At 38.2% G+C, this 18,790-nt stretch overlaps 1 protein-coding gene across 1 annotated transcript in view; it reads right to left on the bottom strand.

Annotated features, from left to right (window-relative positions):
• Positions 1 to 18,790, bottom strand: part of gukh (GUK-holder) — a 93,483-nt gene that overhangs the window by 34,488 nt on the left and 40,205 nt on the right. The window contains exon 2 of the mRNA XM_065235411.1: positions 1,263 to 1,546. Within this exon, the coding sequence (XP_065091483.1) occupies positions 1,263 to 1,546 (284 nt within the window). The remainder of the gene's footprint in view (positions 1 to 1,262; positions 1,547 to 18,790) is intronic.

The raw sequence follows: 18,790 nt of genomic DNA, 5'->3' as shown, positions 1-18,790 counted from the left end.
GATTAGCAAAATTTAAATATGTTTGGCTCATTGTATTTCAAGAAAATGTGTTTTTTTAGGAAATCTAGTTTTTCTAAAATAGCTCTAAATTCTTACACACTCATCCCAATACTATACCGATAACCAATATCGATAGCCAAAAATTTAGAAGTCTATCTTTTAAAGTTGTGCTCGTACAGCTATTTTCCGGAAATATACGGACAGCTGGACGCTCAATTTTGAGATACACTGTATGTCCGGCACGGTTCATAACTCTGAAGTGGTCAAGTAGCTATCAAAGATTTTAAAAATAGAGATTTACATAAATTGAAGCTACAAAAATCGTTTTGAGAGCTAATTAACCATTATTTAAAGAACTTATCAGCAACACATGATAACAAAATTCCATTGAAAACAGGGAAATATCTGATAACTTCTGACATAAATTTTAATTTTTTCGCTATCTGTTGTACACCAGGGGAATGTGTACCCTAGGTTGAGAACCGTTGTTCTACTAAAACAATCTATATATATAAAAATGAATTTCTGTCTGTCTGTCTGACCCTTATAGACTCGGAAACTACTGAACCGATTGGCGTGAAAATTTGTATACAGGGGTTTTTGGGGCCGTGGAAGGTTCTTATGATGGTTCGAGACCCCTCCCCCTTCTGTAAGGGGGGGCTCCCATACAAATGAAACAGAAATTTCTGCATAACTCGAGAACTAATCAAGCAAATGGAACCAAATTAGGCATGTGGGGGCGAGTGTGGGGGTATAAGGAGATAATCATAGGGGGTAGCCCCTTAGATAATAGGGAGGGGGGGCTACGTACAATATAGCATGCTTTTTTTTAAATCGGCGCATAAACTCAAGCTAATATTGAATCCCGAGCAAGACCGGGCACACTCAGCTAGTATTGTATAAATAAACATTTATTTTATATATAAGAAAGATAAATTTGCACTGCTTGGTTAATATACATTATTTGTATTCTTCTACAAGCATTTTTTTCTTTAGCACAGTTAAATTAAGCAAAATATAATGTTTCGCAATATAATATTATACTGTTTATGGCAAGGTTTTTGGAAACTTAAAAATAAAATAATACTGTAGTGTTAAAACTGGACCACCTATTTTCACAGGATGTCCCATTAAATAGGGTGTGTTCTTTTGATGGCATATGTGAATCTATTGTACCATAGTAGGAACGTATAATCGTAATTAGTTCACCTTTGTTATGAAAAACAATTAGAAACATTTGTTAAAGTCTTGAGTTCACTTACCAATCTCGTTTCGATTTCCATGTCGACCTTGGCTCGGAGTTTCCGTCGCGTCTGACCCAGCACCGGTGTACAGAGGAATGCATCCGAGCTGCGACGTTCGGATTCGCTGTAACCGGCGATACGGTCCATTTCGGCAATAGCCGACACCGGTGTTTTAGCCGCCGCATCGTACAATTCCTGCAGCGTTTCCGAGCGAGTTTCGGCAGTGAATAGGCAGGTATCAATTCCGTGCTTTGTACTGTAGTGGTTTTTTATTTGAGCGAATGTTACCAGATCGCTTTCGGCTGAAAAGAAAAATGACAGGAGGAAAGCAATTAGACATCAGCTGAGATACATTTCTTGTATTACTAAGATTTACAGTTAACATCGTTATATTTCCTTTTAAACGACAAGTAGAACCAACTTAACATTGATAGAACTATTTGTCAGAGCAGCGTTTACAGTTTCTTGTGTCTTCTACTGCTAACTGAATGCTGTAACGTGCTGTCCAGTCTTTTTAGATTAATTTTCCCATGTGTTTTGGCTAGCGTGTGAGTTTGCGCTTTCTACATAGAGGCATGGCATTTGTCTCCTTTTACCGCAGTCTGGCGAAGTAACATCTTTGATAGACGCCTTAAATGTTTACACGTGCATTTGCTTTGGGCATAGTTTTTCTATCGCCTGCCAACTTTAAATCGATTTCATTTATACTCACAAACTGTTATCAGCTAGTCGCTAGTGTACACATCGGTAACTATTTGTCATGGCTGACACTTTGAACCACTTGAAAATTGATACGTTTACGGTTCGAAGCAGGGTGATGAAGGAAACGTGAGTGCAAGTGCATCTGATAGTGATGGTGACTAGTCAAGTTGCCAAACGGAGGGAAGTGAATGAAACGTGTAAGATTACATTTTTTGTCACTTTTGATGCTGCCGTGACGCAACATGACACCTACTAATCAACAAAGTTGGTTTTCTTTGGCGACCCTTCCGATAAGTTGGTTTTCCCAGGAAGCCATCGATATTTTTCCTTTGAGAGTTTCTTTAGCGTAAACAAATAATATAAGCGATATGATTGCTTGAAGTTATCTGGTGTAGAATATTTTCCTAGGGTTCTTCCAAGAAGAAACGTGGAAAGGAAATTTCGCATAACATTTGAAAAGGACCTATCCTTGTTGATTCAGTCCGACAGAAGATGATGTTAGCTTGCGTCTGAAACAACACACTCAATGGGAAATTCAAAATCGATGAAGAGAATCTTTCACCAATGATAGGCCCTTTTCTTGTGTTACGCTAGGAATCAAGGAACTTAAGAACTACTGCATCCAGTTTTAATCTGCTTAATTTAGAACATTTCTAAATATCTGTTGCTATTTTTGGGAATGCAATAACACTAATTGTGGGATCATTAAACGGAGCACAGTCACAGCGTTGGAATGAGAATTCATTCCGTAGGTTGTTAGCCTATTTTTGTAGTGCGATAGTTCATCGCTTGATTCCATGATATGATCGTGAGAAACGTGCACGATAGCAGGGGTGTGCACAGGGCTGAACGATCGTTCTTATGATTACCTTCAACTTAGTGTTTTGAAGTATTAAAACAGTTTTGAATTGAAAATTGTGTGATTTATAGGCATTTCAACTCCAAGCGTGACTATTGGAGGTACTTTTAAAATACATTCTAAATCCGAACAAGCATTTTCTAGAAATTGTATACTCCCTATGCCAGTATCACCCTTGAGACGCTAGTGTCCAGTAAAAACAGAATCGGTGACGGCGAAGCGCACCGAAACGGGACACATTCCGGCATATACGTGTCTCATGAGAAAGTAACGCGTCAGTGACACATGATTTATCCCGTAGCATTATTTTCTCTCTCCTGAAGGTGATATTTATAGAGAGAAAACGCTCGAAGATACGGAATATGAATGCGAGGAATAGAATACGATTTGCGTTTCTTTCTCAAGGGAACGCCAAAATTTGTTTTATTGAGCCATGCAATCACACGTGTATTGAATTTGGGAGAATGTAGTGACAGTTGTCAATTTGCAGATTAAGATGATTTTTTTTATTCAGACGACATTTGTTAATTGGTATTCAAGAAACGATCAAATAACGCAAAAGCAAAATAAAAAAACAAACATGAAAAATTAGTCGAAACCTGCAAGTGGTTCAAAGGCATCATTACTGAAACACCATCTTAGGGAAGAACAGGTTTTCGAAAGGAACCGTAATCTACACATAACTATTTAATTGTGGCTTGCCGCTTTGATGCAAGTCAAGAAAAAAGAGGCATAAAACTGAACACAGACAACAAACATCGACGAAAAAGACGCACTTTGCCGCTGCGGAGCCTGAACTGCTGCGCTGGCTATATACGGTCAAGTCAGGAATGGAAACCGGCTGGCCGTAGCATAAAAATGGGAATACTTCTTCTCTTGCAGCCTGTGAATCGATAATGTTGCAATACCCAACTGTCGGTCGCTGCAACCCGGTTGAACTGAACATGAGTTAATACCGCTGCGTAACGTACACATATCATGACATGTGTGCCTGCACCCCTAAAGGGGGACAATCGGGGCACTCGTCAACGGGCGGTACTTGATTGACGGTGTAGTGGAGGATAAGTTTTTTTTTTATGTGGAAATTCCAGTGGTGCATACAGATGTTAAAAAAATTGATCTAACTCAAAAATCCTAGGTTCATGTTATCGATTAATGATAAATTATAGTTTATGCAAAAAAGAAGAAATGAAAATAATAAATACTAACAAAGAAATCTAATATAAGTAGAAGCAGAAAAATAATAATATGAAACGGGATAGTAATAACAGTTGCAACTAAATTTAAGCTGCAAGCTTGCGTGTGACATCAAATTATCACCTCCCTTATTGACGCATAATTTTAACATCTATGCCTATGAGTGGTTAGTATTTCTTGTTATATTTTAATTCCATGCATTAACCATCAAACAAATACAGTAATTAATCAGAAATTTGCAAAATTCTACATAACATAAATTCTAGATAGAGCTGGAATTAGGGCGTAATAGCCTTTGTAAACAATGGCTTCTATCGATGATTTCTAGGAACTCAAGGCACATCCACGCAAACCAACACAACCGTCAGGTAGGGAAAGTCTTCCTCTACAAGATGGTATTGTTGATTTGCGTTGGCGAGTTCTAGAAATCATCGAAAAAAGTCATTGTTTACAAAAGCTGTTACGCCCTAATTCCAGCTCTATCTAGAATTAATGTAGTGTAGGCCGCTGGTCTTGTCTGCTTCTTTGTGCAAAAATGTTTTGTAGCTGGCAGAAAACAGTTCAGAAATGTCACGACATTTTTGCCGCGTGCCAGTTTGTTTTTGTGTGTCTTCACTATGGTCATTGCGAAAAGTATGAAATGTTAAGGAACAAATAATGTTAATCACCAGTACTGGTGATACGACTGGTCTTGGCTAAACGTTCCTACTGTGGTGCGTTGCAATTATGGCCTATGGAATTTACAATTGCCACTAGATCAATGAGAATATACGAGAAATGATAATCATTATTTCTAAAAAATATGACGATTTGTGTGCAACATCTAGAGGAGATTATTTTTCTACGAGCAATCACATTCTTATCATTGTCGTTGATATAGTTTGATTATTACACTTATTGACACATACATTGACAGGTACAAGTTGTAAAGATACTATCAATCGATTTTCCTCGTAAAGATCACCCAGAATAGAACGTTACAGGTCACATGAGAAGCCTTCAACATCGAAGCGTCTCGTTTGCATGTTCAAACTGTTCAGTGTTCATGGAACATGTAATCATTTTTATCTAATCGTATGTATGTATATTTTTGATTGATTTACTAATCCGTTTCGTTTTGTGATTATTAAGAAAACTTTATGTTCAGTCTCATTCAGCCAAAACGTGTTCGCCTTCGCGAATGAACCAACAAGGCAGCACGCTACGCTACCGTTGCTTAAATTTCCGATATTATAATTCGTGTAATAGAGTACGGTATGCCAATATGGGAGCGTTGTGCTAAATTCCATCGCTTCAAACTTCAAAGGATCCAGAACAAGATCATGAGGATGATCCTCAATAATCCTCAAAGGACTCGAAATTCTGAGGTCACAGACACTTGAAGAACGAAGAACCATTTTCCTGGTTCATTCGATCAGCAGATCCCTAGGGATCTGGCACGTTAGGTTTGATTTACTCTTCGGCCACTACACTGAAAATGAAATCATTTTTTTTTTCAACATGTTGTATCTCGGATTCTTTTTTATACATTTTCTGATGTTGGATGGACATGTTATTTATATTAGATATTTTGAAAATTGGTCACTTCAGCAAAAAATGCGTAATCAAAAGTTCTGAAAGGGTCAAGAATATATCATTTACGAGAAATAAGTCCAGTTAAGGTTAACACAATAAAACTTATTTTTAGAGACCACCCTTATTTACTTATTAAAACTTGATATAAAACTTGAACCATGTGGGATACACACCAAAAAATTCTTAATGTTACTGGCGATGTAAACATTCATGCATGTAAACATTCATACATGTAAACTTACTTTTCACGTAAACTAGCAGCTTGCAAGAAATGTTGCAAACAAAAGTGGACAGTTGCATACAATATATGGAATATTGCATGACATGTCTCATAAATTTACACGATCTATAATCTAAACTTCTATGATATATGACGCTCCATTTATGTGCATCATAGTAACGGAAATTTACACTACTTTTTTTTAGCTGTGTAGTTTCTTCAGCAAAGTTGCTTCAAATAAACAGCTTCATAGCTTTGTCGAACATTATGACGATCTATTCTAAATATAAAAAAAATATATAGAACTCATTAACATATGAATCATCCAAATGTCACTCTCTCAACAATTTGATATAGTACATAGCTTTCAAAATAATAATAGTAATACAACATTAACTTTAGAGGACTGCAACTATATAGGAAGCCTCCTGGCAGTGATATGTTTTATATACCGTTAGTGCCCATAAGAACTCCCAACGTGGAAACGTAAGATTCTATTACATATTTGTATAAAAAAAACTGCAGGATTTGTAATGTTTCACCACATGAGCAGAATCTTCTATGTGGTTATTGGAAGAATTTTTAAACATAATTTTGTAATCTTTATGTTAGCTAAGATTTCGGGTAAAGTTTGTTTTCTCGGATGCTGAGACTAGAAAATCATCCCATGAAGGTTTTATACGAAAATGTATAGTCTGGAAAAATTTGTTTGCATAATACAGTCCATCAGTAGGAGTTTTTAATATCATTACATTTGTTGTAAGACAAAATGCAGAGGATGTAAGAAATCTACACTTACATTTGATGTTCGGGTCATTTGAGTTGCTTGAACATATAAGAACTCTGATGTACTGCAAATACATTATAATATTTATTTTAATTAAATAATAATTAATTTAAATCTGATATAGAGTCGATGTATAGAGGCTAAAACATATCGAGATGCTATAACAATAATCTTATCTTTTGCGCCGCACTACTTGTGTACAATACTTGTTTTGCAATAATAATTGCAAAGTTGTCCATGAATTTATGTAGGTTTCTACAATTATGTCATGTACTGGAGGTCAACGTTATTCTTTTATGTGACGAAATCAATGACATGACTCATGCTTACTAAGTATGAAGTAACATTTCTCACCTTGTATTACTCTCAGGTGGTGCTGGGATCATCTTGATATTCACGTTTTAAGTCAATACTTTATGCCCCACGATCATCTCTGCTCGAAGCTTCAGACTTTTCATTAAAACAAATATCCTCTTCTAATACATAAAAGCAAATGATTGTTGGCAGCCCTTCGTTGGTTCGTCTCTTAGTTGCCAATGTTAGTTTTATACTTTTCTTTTGGATCGAGTGTGTAGTGAGAATTAAGTTTGCATATTAAATTATCAAACCAGGGTTGCATTGACTCCCTTCTGTATAAAACAGGTCTCTCGGAATGACATCGATAGATTTTATAATGATTTTTGTACGTTAAGTTATAAGAAGAGGTTGTAAAGTATGTGTTTGTCACATAATACCTGTCAGTTTAACTTTCAGAGAGGCACAATCTGCAATTTTATGATTCGTGAGCGTTCACTTAGAGTGAGCGATTACGAATCATAAAATCGAAGATTGTGACTCTCTGTAAGCGAAAATGACAAGTTTTATCTGTTAAAATGATATTTTACAGCCTATTTTTGTAACCTACATGTACAAAATATCATTATAACATCCAATTATTTCATAATTCCGAAAACATTTTTACTGCAAAGTGAGTGGAAGTAACCCTGTATCCAGCTTGCCCAAGCATCACTTTTGCCTATAATTTTTGCAAAACATCACCAATTTGTACAATTTTTTGGGGAAGTCTGGCTCTTAAAGATTTTCCATTCAAGTTCCAAAATATTGAGTTTTATTTTGGACGGGCTTCGAAAAGCTCAAAACAAGCTTTTGCCCCACCTTATACTATGGTATAAGATGTAAGTGATTAAGATTTTTTATGCGCATTTGGTGCTCAATTTACCCCATATTCCTTGAGCACGTTTGAACGGTATATTCTGTCATCGAAACTGCAGACTCTCACAAAAATGGCACTATATCGGTCGGTCGTTTCCCGTTCGATACGTTCTGTGTGCCACGGATGGCATTTTTTCCCCGTTTGTTATGCTTCAACACTGTCAATGTAGCTGATGATGCTGCTGCAATCCCAATCGCGTTACCCCATAAACAGATTCCTCGTACAACAAGTGCTTCGTTACTTCCCATAAAGTTAACGACCTCGTTTGGTTTTGTGGTTCCCTGATACATGATGGTCCACATGGTTGGCAACGAAAAAAAAAACGCATGATTTAACATCTGATCCCGAATACCAAATTAACCCGAAGGCCAAGCAACACTCAGACTAGTGTTTATTTATCTTTACGGTTGAAATTCACTTTAGATAACTCGGAAAAGTGAACGCACGCACCATCAAGAGGCGCAACCAATATTTTTCCTAACTATAAGTACATTACCAGAGAGCACACACAACGCTGCATCGCATGGAAACGAGTCTGCCCGACATATTTCACAGAATGATTTAAAACTACTAGTGTTCCACTCCGATGGGACGATGGTGCTCATTTGCTTTACAAATTAGAGCTTTCTGGGTTGTATGTATTTTGTGTAAAAAAAATCGCTTCACGGAACAGCTATCCCCGAAAATTGGAATGTGTCGTTCCAGTGTTGCACTGTAGAAAATGCATATATATTTTTTGGTCAACACTGGAATATAGTCCACAGAGCTATCATTACAATCATGTTTAACGGTAATGGTATTATATACATTTTAAAATTAATATTATTATATTTGGTTGCTTTCCACTGGATGCATGTTGAACGATATTTAATATAAAATTGAGGTCCTTCACTTTGAGTGATACCGTCACTTGACGTTGTTGGTGAAAAGTGATTTTGGAGATGAAAAACATTTTATTTAGCACTCAACAGGAAGTGTAATTTTTGGATTCAAATAAATAATAAAATAAGAAATTTACTGTTGTGTCATCCACATATTTCACTAAATTCAGTAAAATGATTGAAACCTACCGATAATATCTGATATGAATACATTTATCACTATTACCCTCACTAGTCCGAAGTCGCAAGTGAGCTGTGATGCGTGTAACTTGCGAAGCAAGAGAAAAAGTGCTGTTAACCAAAACATCGCATCGGTTCTCAGTCGAACAGGCAATAACTATTAGGGTGGTTCAAGAATCGATTTTGCTTCATCCGAATCAAATCAGATCTTGATTATTCTCTGAAAATTTGAGTTCATTTGATTGCAAACTCGTACTGCACTAGACCTTTAAAGTTTATATGGGAATTACTAAGGGAATAGGTAACGATTTGTACTCATCGTCCTAGCCCTTTGCCATAATGATATACGGAACAGTTTGCTGTCTGAACTTATGTGAAATTTTGGCCAAGATTCAATGGTACGGAGATAAGAGTTGGCAATCTCCCGCACCAAACATCGACAGCCGGATAAAGGAGAAGTTCAGCGCCGGGGACAATTCCGTAGCCCTTAGGAGATCGGTAGCAGAGCTGACCAGATTGTACCCAAACTACATGCATCGTTACACGGACGGGTCAAGATCTAGAGCTGGAGTTGGAATGGGAATCGCTGGTAACATTTCCCCAACGAGTAGAAGTCTGCCAAAACAATGTTCGGTGTTCTCGGCAGAAGCAGCGGCTATTCTTCATGCCGTCACGGTTCCTGCGGATCGCCCAATCCTGATCCTGTCGGACTCCCACACTCCCAGGGCATCTTTAAGGTTGCGCATGGTTTCCCGGACACTGCGGGATCCCAGGGAACATCGAGGCGGACAACCTAGCCGGGTCTGGCCCATCGGGTCCTCGGTACTCGCCCAAGGTACCATTGCAGGACATGAAGAGATGGAAGACTTGCACAGTGCGGATAGCGTGGGCAACGGAATGGTTCAGTGCCAGACTTCCGTTTATAAGAAAAATTAAAGGTGACATCGGAAAGTGGACGGACCTTGCAAACCTGCGAGATCAGAGGATTTTTTCCAGACTCCGGACTCAAAAGATTTCAGCGGAGGACCCTTCAGGAATACCTGTGTATTCTTCCATATTCCTTCGACGGTGGAGCACGTGTTATGCGTATGTCCATAATTCGAGCACCTTCGTTGCCTCCACGGTCTGCCTGCCAGCGTACGGGACACGCTAGCAGACGTGCCCTCAACTCAAGCAGCTGTACTGCGCTTTTTGAAGGCGGCGAAGCTATACTGCAGGATTTAGCACCATCGATTCTTTCGGCCGTCCGGACATCTCCCCACTGGACGGGACCCCCAAGGACCTCCTACAGTGGACCTATGTTTTGTTATTGGTTTTAATTTGTTCATTTTATATTTTGTTCTTATTTTTTTGTATCCTTTAAGTCTGTCTTTTTCGTATGCTACTTACTGTGTTATTGTACTAGCTGTTTAAGTATTTTAGCTAAGTAGATTATCAAACGTTAATTACGGAATTATGACAATCGTACTAGAATGAGCAGAAAATCAAAAATACAGTTTTTCTTTGATGTGGATAGGAAGTGATCTGAGCATACAAAAATATTTCGGGTGGCTTGGCTTGAAATGTAAAATATTTTGCTTGGAGTGATTCGCTAGCGTTAGATTTTTCGAGCATCTAGAATTGAGATTTAGATGTGTCGCCCCTCGATAATGTCACTATTACTAAAAAAAAAAAAATGCTCATACCAAGAAGCAATGTTTGAAGAGAAATTGCCGATTTTTTTAAAATCTCCATACTGCAAAACAGCTTTATCCACCGCAGTTTGTTTTGGTTGCGTACGTTTTGGTTATAGAGCTAATAAACTATAGAGGCAGAATAAGCGCAGCGCTACAGTATCTCTCCTGGATTCTGTCAAAGTTGCCAGTCTTCTTGATATGATGTCTTCGGTATAATTGTACTTGCCACACAATTATGCTAATGTAAAATGATACCGGCATTGAAAGCTCTCAATAAATAACTGTGGAAGTGCATCTAGAACACTAAGCTTAGAGCATATAATTTAAAAAATGAATAAGATGTTCTCATCTTTCCTACAGACACTCTTTGCATAAGCCCCAACAGAAGTGTACACACCTTTCAATATATGAATCTTGGGTATGTTTGAATTGTTTATACCAGTAAAGCTGGTATAAATGATAAAAGGTGGTATAAGTGTAAATAAATTTTGAGTGTAAAAAGCGTTCTGTCACTACCAATTGAAATTTAAATGTCTCCGTTTCTGATTCCTATGTTACCTATCTGTTCTGTGATGATACTCAAGCAATGTGGCTGGGGGACCTCTTTCTAAGGCTTCCCACTCTTTACGAAGATGAACTAGCCTACGGCTAAAAATCTCCTAAATAAAGGAAGAAAAAAAAATTGTAAATAATTATATGGGTTTGGAACACAACTTGAACTTTTACCCCACTGACTGATGAAATGTACAAAGTTTGACACTCCTAAAAACATCTATAAGTTAAACGTAATCATGCTCAGAAATAAAATTATTCCCTTACTATTGATAATTTCTTGATCACAATCCTGTTGATACAAATGTTAAAATTTATCTGTATACCTGTAACTTGTTGAAAACATGACAATTTTTTGTGATTTTTTCAAGTGCATGCTGGCTTTTACAGTCTAAACATTTACATTGACATTGAGTTTCATATCGCTCGGACTACAAAAACCTCAAAACGAAAGTTTGCTTAACTCGTACATTTGCCCAACCTTACTCTAATCAATTTAGCACAAATCTCGTTCTCCGTTGTATCAAGCGAAAGGCGCTTGCACTGCTTGATAATTGACTATCAAGTGGATCTATCAAATTCATACAACACATAAAGCTCAATCACTGTGCATGAAGTGGGGATAGTTTCCGAATTAAAAAAAAAAAAAACCCACTAATAAAGTTTAAAAAAAATGTGAATTCACTTTTCAATGGTTCACTTTGTATGATTTCTTTTCAAATCCTTAGGAATAAGGGAAACAAGTAAACTTGTAAACACTCCACCACATAATGGACAAAACTATTGCTATGAAAATTACTAATACATAGTACATAGTCATCGATGTAGGGTGGTTCGAAATATCGAAGGTGTTCAATTGATTCCATAATTTGTGCTCATTTGGTTTTAATCTTATACTGAACTGTACTGTTGAAGTTTATATATACACTACTATGAGAAACGTGAACTTTTTATTCACCTCATTTCTAGATTTTTAACATGTTTAGCCCACCAAAGTGCTTCGAAAGCCTCCAAAAATACTAAAATGACCGGCGTTACATAGCGCACACATAGTAATTACTAGATATTTTTTTTGCCGGCGCCGGTGGTGTATTTGTAAACGTAACTGCTTTCTCACCCCAATAGGTCTGGGTTCAATCCCAGCCGAGGTCGGTGGGATTTTTCTGAGGCATACACATCTCTGGTCACGTCTTCCTTCAGAAAGGAAGTAAAACCGGTTGGTCCCGGCCCATGTGTGTTGAATGAGTGCGATATCCTACGCAATCGATGTTGCGGAACAGAGACCGACGTTAAATAAAGGAATGAAGTATGTAACTTTGCAGAAACTAGCAATATTGTATGCAAACTTGTAAACAATGTTGTTGATTATGCTAACTATAGGTTAAAGTTAAAAACGAGAGGTGTGTAACCATAGCCCGTCACCCACCGGTGTATTGCGACTCATAGATTAAGAAACGCTGCAATAAACTTCTTTATTCCTAGAAAGTACAACATTGTACGAAGTTACTTGAAATATACAAACTCAGTGTCAAACAAATAAACAGGACGCCCACTCGATTGATGTGCTGGTACCTAACTAATCTAAAAAATAATTATACCTCGTTCGCTGCAGCGCCATGAGTGCTACTTGAGAAATCCTGGGTTAGTTTATCGCTTGAAAAGACACAACCTTCGTCGGTGGCACACAAGACAATGACGGGAGCTTCGGTCAGATGGAGAAATACAAAATTGAATTGCAAATTAATACACGCTTCAATTCTGGTGGGAACAGGGGCTTTGCTAGGTATATGGGTTTATGAGAAATTTACCGACATCAATTAGCACATGTTAATCCAAAATGTACTGCATTGAAAAGTTTAAAGCAAAAGTTTAATTGCAATACATGATATATGCATTTAAATGATGATTATCGTCATATGTTCTAAAACAATTATGAGTTGCTTTCAACCCTCATCATGAAATTTGTATCGGTGTAGGTTTTATAGTCCATTCAACCTTCGGAAGGTTTACGAGCAATTGTTTGGGTGACATAAAAAAGACACAATCCACATGAAAATTAAAGCTATCAAATACCTGTTACGAGTTGAATGCTCTGCGGCTCTTAAAATGACTTTTAAAGAGACCTAGTTCGGTTTGTTCTTTTGATTTCAATGTAGGAACTTTTTGCAAGAGAATCGTTCATACATGTTGAATTGCAAAACTTTTATCTTTAGTTGAATACTCAGCACTCTTGGTTACTTACGAAAGCCTGATGGTAGCATATTACATATTTAAAGAGCATCCAGTAAGGACAACAATGGAAATGTGCTTCTGGACTACTACTTCGGTTACCGAATTCAATCTTGGCGTTCGTAACTAAAAAAAGGCAGTAATTTAATCAATAATACAGAGATTTTCTACAACAGGTTGATTGTGGAGTATTAGAGTATTACAATATCAAATTGTGATAATCAGAAAAAAGGACAGGGACTGCCATCCTGTTGCAAATTCTTCGTTTCCACGTAGAATAAATTATTCACCGTCACTTATGCTGGGGCGAAAAATTGTTTCATCTTCACCGTTCTCCTTCCAGTCCAAAATTGCTTCCCTTTCCATGTTGTTTGCTCACCAAAGTCATTTTGCTTTTTGCCTTTTTGTTTTTCGTATTTCTTCGACAGCTCACTGTCCGTGTAGGTATAGGAAGGTAGGTAACGTGTGTTCAAGTGACGGTTCTTGATTACTTCTTGCCGTTGTTGATGATGTTAAGCGAATCTGTCTTGCTCGGTGCAGGATGGATGAAGAGTTAACAGAAAAAATAACCACAGTTTTCTTACTGGCTGGGAAACAAAACTCAGCGAATGGATCAGTCTTTGAACGAACAAAAAAATCATCCGAAGAAAATAAGGTATGAGAACAACTCCCTGCCATCTTATACTTGGCTGATCGTCTCGTTGAACGGATAGAACATGACTAAATATGGGCGCAGCTAAGCCATCTTTTCCCATCTATGCCGCGCTGCAAAGACAACCGGAGAGAGTGGATGGAAGAAAATCTGAGAAAATATGAAGTTGCATCTTTTTTCAATTTAGCGGAAGACGTTGAGTGCTGCACTGTCAGGTTTTGAAGATCTGCAACTTTGGAAAATGTCAGCATTTTAAACAGGTACCGATGGAAGTAAAAAAAAAAGATCATCGTAAATAGCAATACACAGGCTAAAAGGAGAAGAATGATATTTGCACTGTATTTTCTCGTGCAGAACCCCATGGTGGAAGGTTGCGGTACTTTTAAGCTGCTTTTCTCAACTCATTCCTAGACCGATGCCATGGGAAACCAACAACACCCTAAGATTAGTGATGATTGCAGGTACTTGCTACGCAAACTCAACAAGAACTGTAATTGGAATTGTAAGTTTCGTTCGTGTTTTTAGTTTGACTTTACAAAACGATAATCTGTGCTCTTGGTCAGATGAAGCTGATAAGCTACTATTTTGTAAAATCCTAAATTGTGCCCATGTGCCTGACCTGGTTGGGTTGATGAATGCTTCTTGATCATCATTTAATCTCTTATGTAATCCCACGCACGAAGGTAGATGAGTAATTTACTGTTCAGGGAGACTGGAAACATTCCCAGCGGTAGAAAAGTTTTTGCAGATTAATTATTATTTTTAAACCTAAGAAGGGTATACATTAGGGTGAGTCAAGTTTGAATGGTGGATCACAAGCCCCAGCTCCCTTCTGCTCGTTTGATCTGTATTAAGATCCCCAACACCTGTGTCATTTTTTTACGAATTTGGAAACGATCTGTATTTGCGGGAGAACTTTAAAGTTTGTGTGGGAAACGGATCGAAGCTATTTAGTTGTTTATCAAAAAATTTGACCAAACTTGAGACTTATATTGAGAAAACTACAGAAAAACTTTGTCGAAGACCACAAATTTATTCGACTCCTGTGCATAGAGTGCACATACCATACCACTGAACACTTGTCTAAAGTAAAAGGTAAGGGAAACAGCCCTATTGTTGCGGTACGTTAGCAGCGTTAGAAGCCTATTGTTGTGTATGGAGGTCTCCATACACAACAATAGGCTTCTAACACTGCTAACGTACCGCAAAAATAGGGCTGTTTTCCCTAAGTAACATTTTGAACTCCATTAGATGTGTGATTTTCGACAAAGTTGTTGAAGTTCTATTGTCAATGAGTTAATGAGCAACTGAATAGTTACGTTTTGATTTCCATACATTTGGTCATACAAACTTTGAAGTTCTACGGCAAATCATAAACAAATTCGTTCAAATTTGACATATTTGTTGGGGACATCAATACAGATTGAAAAAAAACAGGGGATTGTAAAGTTGACCCAGCAAAGTATACAAACCGCTTGAAAACTGATCAGAGTCAAGTTTCAACATCAACAAATTAGGACGGATAGAATCTGGCAAAAATCGAGGAGCAAGCAAAGCAAAAAAAAACAAAAAGTTTCGAAAGAGCGGGCGAGCATTCAGAAGAACCAAGAACGTTGCCCCTCAACGGTTTTCCGCTTTAGAAATGGAAGTCAACCACTTTTGCAGACAAGACTAGAGAGCGTGGGTGGACTCCCTAGTTGACGAACTAAAACCAGGTGATATTCGGTTCTCACGTCAGCTCGGAGGCTCCATCATTGCAGAATATAGAACCAGCTATCCAATGCATGCTATCCAACAAGACTCCTGGGGTCGATCGCATATCAGGAGAGATGGTCAAAGCTGTGTGCTATCCGCATAAATGTAGCATACATTATTTTGTAATAACTGGGACACCATGACTTATCCGGCTAACTATATGCAGAGCATCTTAGTGAAGGTCCTTAAGAAGAGGGATCTAGCTGTGAGCGACAATTGGCGAGGCATCATGTTAATCAGTATTGTTCTCATGGTTCTGTCCAAAATTATCTTCTATCGGATACAGGAGAAGATTGTCGATATTCTCCGACGGCAGAAAGCAGGATTACATGCCATAAGATCTTGTGTGGACCATATTGTCACGCTCGGTATCATTCTGAAGCAGGTCTATGAATTAAAAGACTCTCTGTGACTCTCGGGAATGCGTAATAAACAGACTTCATGTGTCAATCACATAATTACAACCTTCTTGTAGCTTTTAGGGTCGTCCCTAATGCCGGCCTTTGAGTCGCTAATATTGAGTCAATGCATACGTTTCGAAGGAAAGCGTTTTTTGAAAAATTTTCGCTGACATCCAAAAATATCCATCTGTATTGTCCATATGATTGATCAACGAAAAATGTTAGAACAGGAAATTTGTATCCATGGGCCCAATATTTAAATCCATAGGCCAAAATTAGAACCATTTTCCTTATACACAAAATATTTTCAAAACATCTAAAGATTTCCGTTAAATACGAAATACGAAATGAAAGGCAACAACTTTGGATCTCGGTAGGTGCTTTTGACCATGTACCAAACCGTAGACTGGTTTGGAAGCCTATCACTATGGAGCACCTCATCGACTTCGGGTTGGCTAATTATGATCTATTAGCACAATGGCACTCTGAAATGTAGAGTAAGCTCAACGATATAGCCGAATGCTTTTCTGCAGTGGGTCTCACCATCAACGTCCGGAAGACCAAATTCGTGGACGTCAACTCGGACAATCTTTCCAAATGGGTAGCAAGGCAAGGAGGTAGCTGAAAACAGGGAGATAGTTGAAAGTTTCCCATATCTTGGAAATCAGATAGCGCCAGGCAGAGGGACCAAGGGTAACATAGGAGCAGGGTTGCTTCCACTCACTTGCTATAAAATCATGATTTTCTGAATTTTGAAATCATTAGATGCTTTAATCATATTTTGTTCTTGTTAGATACAAGAAAACAACGGCGCCGGTGGTGTAGTGGTATGCGTGATTACCTCTCACCCCAGCAGGCCTGGGTTCAATCCCAGTCGGCGCCACCGGGATGTTCTGATGCATAACATCTCTGATCACGCCTTCCTTCGGATGGGAAGTAAAGCCGTTGGTTCCCGGTTCATGAGTTGATGGGTCGATAGGTTGGGTTCAGGTGTGGGAGCTGCCTTCCTGGCACGTCGGTAGCATTGGTGCTCAGCACGGAAAACAAGATCGACGGAAAAAACAAACCAAAGGAAAAAAAAAGATACAAGAAGAGGTTAAAAGGCAAGTGTTCGCTTCCAGATAGTCACAATCAGCGATTTTACAACTCGCGAGCGCTTACTCTGAGTGAACGCTCACGAATCATAAAATCGCTGATTGTAACACTCTGGTAGCGAAATTGACAGGTTTTATGAGTCAAACACTTGCCTTTCAGCCTCTTCTTGTATCTAACAAGTAAAAAATATGATTAAAACATCTAATGATTTCGAACTTCAGAAAATCATGATTTTATAGCAAGTGAGTGGAAGCAACCCTGCATAGGAGCATGAATCAAGAAGGTCAGAGTTGGCTTTGCAAGCTTACGAAACATTTGGAGATTAGTAAATGTACACCAAAATCCGAATTTTCAACTCAAACGTGAAATCTGTACTGTTACACGCCAGTGAGACATGGTGCGTATCAGTGGAGAATACACGAAAGCTGTAGATGATTATTAACCGTTGCTTGCGATATTTAATTTGCTCTTTCTGGCCTCACAACTAGATCTCGAATACTGAGCACCATCATCGATATTACCAGAAGCCGTTATCAACTGAAGTTCGAGAACGTAAATGGAGGTGGGTCTGCCACAAACTACGAAAGTGGGGGAACGAAATTTGCAACATGGTAGGGCATCAACAGACCCACGGGGGCTCATGGCGACGGAGCCTCATCAAGGAATGAAGCATGTCGATTGTAATTTGAACTGGGCCGCTCATGATGGATTTCTTTGACGTTGGCTCTTTGCACTTCTGAAGATCGGCAGGATTTATGAGTAAATGAGTGACGAACTAGGACAATGTAAGCATTTTAGGGTAGTCCAAATCTGGACCACTCTTCAAATTACAGCTAAGAGTGTTGTATGCCGATTTTAAATCTCGTTTTTGCAGCAAAGTGATGTTCGCAAAACAAACTTCCCAATGATGAATAATGTTCCTAATTATAGTTTTTCAGCTTCAGTAGATGCTGTTTGATGCCATACAGATGGAAATACAAAAAAGTGAAAATTGGCCGTAGCGGCGTATACACGGTAAGAAAAAATTACCCAACGGCCAGTTCACTTTTACCTACCTTTGGCTAGTTTGTCTCTTTTTCTCCTACTAATGTTGTCAAAAACGGAGGAGCAAAACCACCCAACAGGGGTAGTAAAATGTGGGAACCCAACGTTGAGTATAATCATATTTACCTACTGTTGGGTACAACTAACTTACTTTTCGTTAAAAAGCTAGTGGGAAATTCCATACGAACTGCACACAAGTAAATGAAAATTACTTTGACCCGCTTTACCTACTTTTGGGTTCCTGCACTATAGTGCCTAGATGAGTGAAAAGAATTTAATTTTGGGTACTTTTTTCTAACCGTGTACTTTTGAGTATTGTTTGTGTTGGATTATAACTATAACCGAAAGGCAGCTATAGGAGTTAATCTCCTAGAAGTGGGTGCTAGCAGAGAAAGAGATAAATTTTGACATGAGACGGTTTCAAAAAAATTTTCACGGTGAGGTATACGAGAGTATTTTTGGTATTATATTATTCAAAAGATTTAATTAAATTTGGTTTTCACTACGGGGTTAAAGTCTTTTAGGGCT

Source organism: Ochlerotatus camptorhynchus, unplaced genomic scaffold (assembly GCF_037179485.1).
Source record: "Ochlerotatus camptorhynchus isolate MF236.1 unplaced genomic scaffold, CSIRO-AGI_Acam_v1.1 ptg000482l, whole genome shotgun sequence".
Classification (NCBI taxonomy): Eukaryota; Metazoa; Arthropoda; class Insecta; order Diptera; family Culicidae; genus Ochlerotatus; species Ochlerotatus camptorhynchus.
The sequence above is the reverse complement of the archived record's forward strand: the minus strand, read 5'-3'. Positions and strand labels throughout refer to the sequence as shown.